Source organism: Argentina silus, assembly GCF_951799395.1.
Source record: "Argentina silus genome assembly, chromosome: 5".
NCBI classification, from domain to species: Eukaryota; Metazoa; Chordata; class Actinopteri; order Argentiniformes; family Argentinidae; genus Argentina; species Argentina silus.
This window is the reverse complement of record NC_139659.1, coordinates 18,096,812-18,107,294: the sequence shown is the minus strand read 5'-3', so window position 1 is coordinate 18,107,294 and position 10,483 is coordinate 18,096,812. Positions and strand designations below refer to the sequence as shown.

Sequence of the window (10,483 nt, the reverse complement as noted above, 5' to 3'; positions counted from 1 at the left end):
GGACTAAGTGGTGAGACTGTTGCAAAGTGGCCTGAGATCTGTCTGCTTTAACCAAACATAACAACAACAAGGAAATTGGCTAAAACAGACAGATTTTTGGCTAGACATGATCCTGGGTCCATTCCTTTACACAGTCAGCCATAAAGCTTGCAGAGAGAGTTGGGACCAATTCCAAACTGACTTCTAGCACCTACATCCTCAGTACTTGTGTAGTGATGATAGGAATGGATGGGTGTAAATTCCACCTAGCCTATCAGAGGGCAATGCGGTGCTGCTACCAACATTTCCTACACCTATCCAAGCCCTTCAGATCTACTTGAAGTGCCTTGTGGTACTGTCTAGGGATCATTTTGGACAGTTAATTTGTTGCATGTGTTTTGTCTGAGTGAGGGAGATGCAATCTTGGAGTGGTATAGTGCCCCAGGTCTTCATGCCCATGTTCAGTATAGGTCTGCCCTCTACCCTCTGACAGGGAGTGCCAACTTTGACCCAGCCTGTATTCCTCATGCATTCCATTTGTTTGGCCAACGAGATTCATGAAGGTGTGTGTGTGTGTGTGTATATCTAAAGCACCTTGTTAATTATCTCATCATTGCTATGCCAATAGGTTGAGTTGCATTAACATTCCAGTGTGTGTGTGTGTGTGTGTGTGTGTGTGTGAGACTGACGATATCTGTATGACTTTTCGTGCATGTCAGTCAGTATTCAGTCTTAACGGACTCCTTCAGGAAACTCCATTACCCATGTAACAGTTGAACTAACTGTTTATGCAGGGAAAACATCTGTCACCAACTGTCCTATAGAGGCTGGAATTTTAGAGTATGGCCCGGTCTTAGAAAAAAGCCTCTCCTGGCCCCTGCCTCCTCTCCTGGCCCCTCCCCCCTTGATGATTTCACATATAAAAGAACCAGATTAATGGCAAGCAAAATAGTGAAGACTCCTCCTAGCCTTTCAATCAGGTTAGGGGAACTTCTGCCAAATTGCTAACACCTATCCTATTCATTCAGATTTACAAACCCCAAAAGGTTAGCAGCAAGGGGAAGAGTCTACGCAGGGGTTATTTGGGCTGGTTGGGCTGAGAGACTCTCCACCATGCTTCACAGTGGGCCTCATAGAGGTTGGTCTCGTAAACGCCATGATTTTTGCCTCTGTTCTTCTAATTCCCTCTGGCTGATGTTTTTGTTTATTTTATCTAACATTGTCAATTACAGACATGCTAATTGAAGACATATTCTTCAAGAGAAATGATTAACTGTGTGATTCAGAGTAAATATTTTTCAGCTGTTTAACTATATTGTAACTGTTGGTTCTGTTGTATTAAGTCCATTTATATTGTATCAAGAGACTGAATGTATAATGTAAAAAAAGTAATCCTTACTTGTGATATTTGTTCTGATCGGGAGAAATGTTGGGTTTTTGATGGGGTAGAGAACTGTATATTAATATATAAATACTTATATAGAGAGAATATAAATCAAGGATGTAGATTAAGCTTGTAGTTTTAATCTCAGTTTTCAGGTACACAGCTAGAATACTGTTAGCAGTGAATAAAATAAAATGAAAATTAAGTTTGACCAGCTCTTCTTTTTAGATTTTGTTTTGTACTGAATTTCTCTTCATTTATGGAATGCTGACAGTTGTGGGTGCATTTAAACCATTGTATTGGAACACTTTGAATAATTCAACAGTTTCCTAGGAAATAAACTAAATCCTGTAAAGCTGTGTTCTCTTTGTGGTTTTTTACTGCAGCAGAAATCTGCAAATGGTCTTGTTTTCTTCTCTTTTCCATTCAAAAACTGACCAATAAAAAAAGTGTAATTTGATCACATGTATACCGCATCACTCAGTTGGTAAGCTAATTTATAGAATGGCAGTCAGGCAGTGCACAAGGAACGGAGAGGTCTTCAATATGATAGCAGAGCTGTACCACTAGAGGGACTTAAGCTCTCTTACCTAATGAAGTATACACACTAATCTACTGTATATGAAGTATGTGTGTGTACTGATGATGGATTGTATGTGTTGTCTCAAAGCACTACCAGGCCAACACATTTACAGTGGTGAGAAGTGTTTTGAAGTTGAACTTTATTTGTTCGTGCGTGAGGTTTGGCGTGAGGTTAGACATATGTGTGGGTGTTAACTTCCCTTCTGGGGAAGTTACAGAGGTAACTTCCCCAAACATGGCTGAGCATGCTTTAGGGGGATGGAAAGAAAGTATTATGTTGTGGTGTAAAATGGTTGCTGATGCAACATTTTCAGTTCTCACATTTCCTCATAATGTTTTTTACAATCAGCTGACAGCAACATTTTTTTAAAATAAATGTCAGGAAAACCATGTGCTTCAACTTGTGCTTGTGTTTCTTGGTAAAAAAAATATGAAATACACGTACCTGTATTACACATGAAGAGACGAGGAAGTCCCCCAGTGCTGGTGAGATAGGTGGGAGTCTACTGCTGTCATATATTGCATACATAAACTCATCTGTTATGTGTTTATAGATCAATTCAGATGAAGGAGATGAGATGGAATGGAATGTCCTACAAAGAAATGTTCTAAATCGATGACTTCTTGTAGTCTGTACCCTCCCCAAAGGGTTAATTATGAAATCTCCACTCAAGCCTGGTTACAGCTGACCTACAGTCATGAGAAAAAGTTAGGACACCCCCCAAAATATTAAGTTATTCTCTTAAAAATATGGACATATCAATATGTTATCTTCTTTCTAACAATGTCTATAGATAAAGGGGATGTAATTGAACAAAAAACTATGAAAATGTAACTTTGTAATCATTTATTTAACAAAAAATTAACAATAATGCCAATTCCTACTGAGGAAAAAGTTAGGACACCCTATGCCCTAATAGCTAGTATTGCCCCCCTTGGCTGAAATAACCTCAATTAGACGTTTCTTATAACTGTCTACAGGTCCCTGACATCAATTGGGAGAAAGTTTTTCCCACTCGTCCTTGCAGAATTCTTTCAGCTGTGTGATGTTCGAGGGGTGTCTTGCATGCACAGCCAGTTTCAAATCAATCCACAGCATCTCAATAAGATTAAGATCCGGGCTTTGACTTGACCATTCCAGAACTCTCAATTTATTTTTCTTGAGCCATTCCTTGGTAGATTTACTGAAATGTTTTGGGTCATTGTCATGTTGCATGGTCCACATCTGCTTCAGCTTCAACTTTCGAACAGATGGTCTCACATTTTCCTCAAGCACCCTCTGATACAATACAAAATTCATAGTGGATTCTATGATGGTGAGCTGACCAGGCCCTGCTGCAGAAAAGCAGCCCCAAACCATGACATTTCCACCCCCATGCTTCACAGTTGGTATGAGGTTCTTGTTCTCAAATGCTGTCTTGGTTTTGCGCCAAACATGTCTACTCTTACTGTGCCCAAATAGTTCAACTTTGGATTCATCTGTCCAAAGCACATTGTTCCAGAAGTTCTGGTCTTTCTCTAGGTGTTCTCTGGCAAACTTTAGTCTTGCCCTGATGTTTTTTTTTGACAGCAGGGGTTTCCTCCTTGCACACCTCCCATGTAATGCAAACTTGTTCAGTCTCTTTCTTATGGTGGATGCATGTACTTTGACATCAATTGTGGCAAGAGATACCTGTAGGTCTCGTGATGACATTCTGGGATTGTTGGAGACTTCTTTAAGCATCTTTCGGTCAGCTCTTAGGCTGAACTTGCTTGGGCGGCCTGACCTGGCCATGTTGGTGGTGGTTTTAAATGTTCTCCACTTGTAAATTATTTTCCGGACAGTGGAATGGCCAATTTCGAATAGTTTGGAGATCTTTTTATATCCCTTCCCAGACTCATATGCATCTACAATTTTTCTTCTGAAGGCCTCAGAGAGCTCTTTTGATCTCGCCATGGTGATGCAACTCACTTCAACAATCAAGAGCAAACCAAACTAAATATCTGAGGTTTAAATAGGACAGGCTCCTCCAAAATCCTCTGTAACGCTGTTCTAATCATTTACACCTGATGTGGTGCTCTTTATTATAATTTTAGGCATTTTAAGTGGAACTAAATGTGGGGGTGTCCTAACTTTTTCCTCACAAGAAGATTGCATTTCTATTAATTACATTTTACCAATCATTTTTTAAATAATTTGTTTCAGTTGTATTTGTTTAGTTATATTACCTCAATTTTTCAATATTGTTCAAATGAATATCAAATGTCCATATGTTTGAATATGTTGAAGAAGACAAAGGTTTTCATAGGGTGTCCTAATTTTTTCTCATGACTGTATATGAGTAATAGTTGAACTGTGGTAAAAACACAGATTATATCTTTCACCTTCTACCCCTCTCTGCATTACAACCGCAGTTCTACAAACGTTCAACAAACATTCAACATGTCCAACCATTCTGTGTGTTACATTCTGTGTGTAACCTCAAGGAAATCCCCAACTTTCTAATTTCTCTGACGCACAATCTGATATACCAGAAAACACAGCTACTCCGGCAGCCCTCTCTGATGCCTACTCCTTTTCTCATTCCCCTAGACTCTCTGGTCGAGGGGGAGGCACAGGACTACTCATCTCACCTACGTAAGTGGTCACATAATGTACTTCTCCTGTCACACCTGTCCATATCCACCTTCGAATTCCATGCTGTTTCTATCAAACTTCACATTGGCGTTATCTATTTTCCACCAGGTCAGCTTGGCCACTTCTTAGATGAGATGGATGTCCTTCTCAGCTTCTTCCCTGAGGACGGTACACCACTCTCACTACTGAGTGACTTCAACATCCAGTCAGAGAAGCTTCGCTCGTCTGGAGTACTTGACCTTCTCTCCTCCTTTGGCCTTACCCTGTCCCACTCTCCTCCGACTCATAAAGCGGGCAATCAGTTCAACCTTGTCTTCACCAGATCCTCCCATACCTCCACCCTTACTGTTAACCCCTCTTCTAGTTTCTGATCATCATTTTGTATCCTTCTCCTGGTATCCTTCTCCCTTCCCCTCAAATCCAACCCCTCCCAATCAGTCTCTACCCACACTGTATCCTCTCGTTGCAACCTGCGTACACTCTCCCTCACCGCTCTCTCTTCCTCTGTCTTATCCTCCCTACCCTTTGTTGAATCCTTCTATCCACTGATGTAACCTCCTCCACCCTTCTATCCACTCTTTCCTCATCCTTCGACTCTGTCCACAGACCTCAAGGCCAGCACGATCCTCTCCACGTGCTCCTTGGCTGTCTGAAACCCTGCAAGCTTGTAGAATAGGGCTCAGGGCAGCTGGGAGGAAATGGAGAAAAAACGGCCTCCCTGATGGCCTACAACATTATCTCTCTCTCCCCCTCAACTATATCTCATCTGCATCAGCTGCTAAAGCTTCTTACTACCATTCCAAAATTCAATCCTCTGCCTCTGACCCAAGGAAACTGTTCTCCACATTTTCCTCACTCCACAAACGTGCTGTCTCTAACCAACTGTCTCACTACCTCCTTCAGAACAACCTCCTTGACCCTCACCAATCCGGCTTTAAGACTGAGCACTCTACTGAGACTGCTCTCCTCTCCACTCTGTTCGAGCTTCCTCCCTCTCCTCTGTTCTCATTCTTCTGTCTTCTGTCTGCTGCAATCGACACAGTAAACCACCTGATCCTTCTCTCCACCCTGTCAGAACTGGGCATCTCTGGCTCTGCACTCTCCTGGTCGCAGATTGAAGACCCATCTCTTCAGGCTACATCTTAACTGTCCCTCCTAAAGACCTCTTCATCCCCACTACCCCCCTGTATAAGTTTATCTCCTGTAAATAAATTATTAATAAATTAAAAAAAAGTAAAATAAATAAATATATTATAATACATTTTTAAAAAGTAATTCTTCCTTCTTCTAGCATTGTGACTGCAAATAGCCCCTGGTCCTAGCATAGATTACTTTTTCTTATGATGACTGATGGATAGATGATTCACTTACTTAGACAAATGTATTTGTTGTAAGTCGCTTTGAATAAAGGCGTCTGCTAAATGCCATAAATGTAAATGTAAATTAACCCTATTATTACTCTTGTGTTGCTGCAGTTGACTAGTAGCATTGTGAACAGAACAATGTCCTACAAACCAAAAGGTTGGGGCTTCAAACCCCAAATGCTGTCATAAAAAACTGTGTTTATTCGGTTGTGATGCATGGAGAAAGTACTCATATAGCTTATTTCAATGTTAAGTAAAGCATTCAAGTTCTATTAATGTAATGATATTTTTCACTTCCCTTTGGTTAGGAATCAATAGGCAACCTTGTTACAATACTGAATCATCTCAAATAATGTAGAAAACGTTTCTTTACAGTCCACATGCAATCTTGTCACAATATTGTGTGATGACCATCAAATGCAGATTTTCAGACCCTAACCCTAACCTGTATTTACGTAAATAGGCAACATTTTCAAAACTATTATCAACTGTGAGATGGTCTGATGCTGACCGTCAGCAGCCAGTGTTAAGAAGACGTTAATTTTCAACCCATGGTAAACAATGTAGCAACGTTGGATGATGACCATCAAACGGCAACCATAAACCAACATGGTATCATGGTGTTACCGCATTCTACTGTGCAACGTTTGGTTTTAACGTTGTCCCACAGTTATTTTTCATCGTCTATGGTTGGCACAAGACAGTGAATCAACATCTTTTTACATACATTTATACAATATTTTGATTTAGGATTGTTGCACCATACCATTTTCAGTCACAACAGATTTACAACGATATAACCAAAATCCAATGTTAAGACAATGTTGTTTTTTCTAAAATGCCCACGGCGATGGCATTTACAAAATTACACTGATTGGCCCTTTTTTACCTCAAATCCGTGGACTACCTTAAAACTAAAAGACTGATGAATGAATCAAATAAGCAGTACACATTCCTGTAACTTTTCAGTCACACGTCTGAATAATTGTTACCAATTCACACAAGGAGTGACACTACTTAATTCATTTACATTTATGGCATTTAGCAGACGCCTTTATCCAAAGCGACTTACAACAAATACATTTGTTTAAGTAAGTGAATCATCTATCCAACAGTCATCATAAGACCACGTAATCAATGCTCACACCAGGGACTATTGGCTGTCGTTTATTTTTTTTTATTTTTTTTTATTAACAGGAGAGAACTTGTACAGGGGGGTAGTGTCTGTGTTTTTGTATTGATTGTATGCCTGCATGCTGCTCAAAGCATTTGCTCATCAAGTAACATCGTTTTCTTATATTTTCTTTCTGTGAAGTATGAGTTTAAATGTGCAATATAAATCGCCACTTCTTTTGAGTAGAGAGATGGGGCTTGGAAATTCATTCAAATTCACACGAAGGTTAGGGTTAGGGTTAGGGTTAGGGTTTGTAGTGGGACTTTCCCTTGCTGAGCATTTCCTCTAAAAAGTCGTTGGCGTGTTCATTTCAGATCAGTTTAAAAGAGGAGCCTAATCCTAATAGATAAACTCGCGTTGAAAATCTAAAGGTATTCAGGAAAGACTCAAGGCTATCTAAAGGTAAGAGAGCCAAGCAAAACATTATATATATATATTTCAAGAAGTCGAAATAGGCCTAATATTTCGATAATTAAGTCAAAATATTTCGAGAAAAGGGTCCATATTTCGCGAATAAAGTCGAAATAATATTTTCCGAAAGAGCCTTAACGGTTAAATTAAGTGCTAGTATATTCCATGCCTAACTTTATGCACTGCAGCTCATATAGATTAGGTTTAGCCTATGTCATAGCCAGCCAATTGGAAATACATATTGACTTTATTCTCGATGATTCTAATGTTACACTTTGAAAAAGGTTTCTTCACCGAAACGTCAGTGATTTTCTTTTCTAATTTCAGAACGATGTGCGACAAAAGGTTCGATTTGTCACAGGCTCTGGAGAGGTAGGTTATTATTAATTGTCAGAAAACTAAACTACTACTATACATTAATATCAATATTATTTATTTGAGTGTGTTTACAGCTTCGCACGCAAAAAATTTTTTTATTTTCAATTCATTTTCTGAAAGTTATTTGACCCGTTATGAAGAAAAATAAAAGTTGATTCGTGTGAACTTGATGGATTTCTAGACTAACCTGCAACGTAATAACGAATCGACTGACATTTGTCATTCATAATTAATTACGTTTCTATTGCAGTTCTTCTGACTCGGACAGTAGACCTAAGGAATTTGATATGAAACACTGCTCCCAAGAGGCCAAGGTAAGACACTGCGTCATACCAAAAACGGATGGAAATGTAAAGAGAGCAGTAACTGTATACAATATGAGAAACATGAATTGTCAATGTTGGTGTGGTGTTGTAGTGGGCTTTAGTGGTGGTGTTGATGTGACAACTAGGCCTGTCATCATCACAGGCTGGCACAATTAAATGTGGTAGTAATGTGATTGATAACGTGTGAGCTGGTGTGTTTGTAGGGTGTAGGCTTGGAGGAGGAGCAGTTCCTAGACTGTGACCTGCATGCTGAAGAGTTTTGTAAGATGAGCATGCGGCAGGTGGCTACCCTGGTCATGGTGCTGCACAGGATGAAATGCGAACACACGCCTCAGAGCTCCGAGTTCACTGATGACCAGCTCTACTCCATCATCATGGAGAATCTGGTGGAAGGTAGGCTACCACAACATTACCCTCAGTGTCTCACTGAGATATAGAGTTTGGTAAACTCTCCTTAATGTTGGCACCAAACTGTCCTAACTCTCTCTCTCTCTCTCTCTCTCTCTCTCTCAGCAGAGAGTGTGGTCGTGAAGGTTGAGGAGTGTACAGTGCATGCAGAAAGGAGAGAAACGTATATACGAATGAGAGGAATGACACAGTGCTCTCTGCGCGATCGTTACCAGAAAGACATGATCTACTTTTCTGGAGCTGTTGAACTGCAGGCCATCACCCTGCAGGGAGGCACACAGGAGCGGAAAGGTAGGTTCATGCTAACTATTGTCATTGATTTACCACAGTCATTGTTTGCATCACAACAATATTGTATTCTCCCTGAGAGTCAACATACTAGGTCTTATGCCAAGACGTTATGCCATAGATGGTAATGCAGCCTGTATTTTGTCCTCTTTCTCTTTCAATTCAAAGTTGCTTTATTGGCATGGGAAACATGTTAACAACACCAAGCAAGTGGCATAAACATAAACGAACTAAACAAACTTCTCTCTCTCTCTCTGAGGGTGGGACTAGAGATAAAGCTGGAGATGAATGGGGCGGTATCGGTATTGGGGTTAGGACACTGAGGTCTCGGTCCAAGAGACATTGTGAGAATAGTTGTGAGTTGTGTAAAGTATTTTTGATTGTCTGTTGACGTTCTCTTTCTTTTTTGTTCTCTCTCTCTCTCTCTCTCTCTCTCTCTCTCTCTCTCTCCCTGTCTCTCTCTCTCTGTCTCTCTCTCTCTCTCTCTCTCTCTCTCTCATTCTCTTTCTCAGTGAAGTTTAATCTGTCCACATATCTGAGTGCCCGTGCCTCCACTCAGGGCAGGGTAATTGCCTTGACAATCGCCAATACCAACTGGAACCTTTCCTGCTGCATGAAGAAAGGCTCTCCCACCCTACATCTGGAGGTGTGTACATATAACACACATGCACGCATGCATGCATGCATGCACACACACACGCACACACACATGCACGCACGCACGCACACACACACACACACACACACACCACACATACATGCACCCACACACCACACACACAGACACAGACACACACACACACACATACACACACACACACACACACACACACACACAGACACACACACAGACACACACACTTGGGCCTACCCTCACACAGGTGTGTGTACAAACTCATACTCATGCCTCATCACCCTAGGTGTTGTAACTAATCAGATAGTATCGTTTGTTGTATAGAATAGTATCGTTTGTTGTATAGAATAGTATTGTTTGTTGAGGGATTAGCGGTCTCATTCAGTTCGACAAATAAATGATCACACCAGTGCTTTTACACATCAAATTCATTGAACATACACTGTAACAATGCAAGTCAGGTAACCATGACAGTAGACAAAGACAGACAGTAGACACATGGGTAATATAAAGTCTGTTTATCTCTCTCTGCCAGGTGTTTAATGAGAAGGAGTTGAAGGAAATCAAGGCCGCGGATGACCTGGTTCGCTTCCTGTTCTGTAAGAGGACAGGTGATATGTCGCTGGACACCTTTGAGTCAGTCAAGTACCCGGGATGGTACATCAGCACCTCTCTAGAGGATCGTCTACCTGTGGAGATGTGTCTGAAAGGCACTGCCCACCGCCTCACCTACTTCAAAGAGACTGAAGACTGATGTTACTGATTATAACAATAACACATTAACATCATATATAATGATAATGGTATGCATTTGTATAGCATCCCATAACCACCTGTATCAGCGCTTAGGGGCACCCCTGCTCCTAGCAGTCACCTGTTTGCTTGGTTGTAGGGACTCTTTATTGCCACCAGGAGGCGCTGTTTTGCTTCTCTCCAAT

General features: G+C 40.8%; 1 protein-coding gene across 1 annotated transcript; it reads left to right on the top strand.

Annotated features, from left to right (window-relative positions):
* Positions 1-7,842: 7,842 nt before the first annotated feature.
* il1b (interleukin 1, beta) lies at positions 7,843-10,483 on the top strand (the record flags this gene model as incomplete). The annotated part of the gene is made up of 6 exons (XM_083670782.1): positions 7,843-7,883; positions 8,140-8,203; positions 8,419-8,608; positions 8,729-8,914; positions 9,424-9,557; positions 10,081-10,483. 6 exons carry the CDS (start codon positions 7,843-7,845, stop codon positions 10,297-10,299), a joined length of 834 nt encoding a protein of 277 aa, XP_083526908.1. The 3' UTR covers positions 10,300-10,483.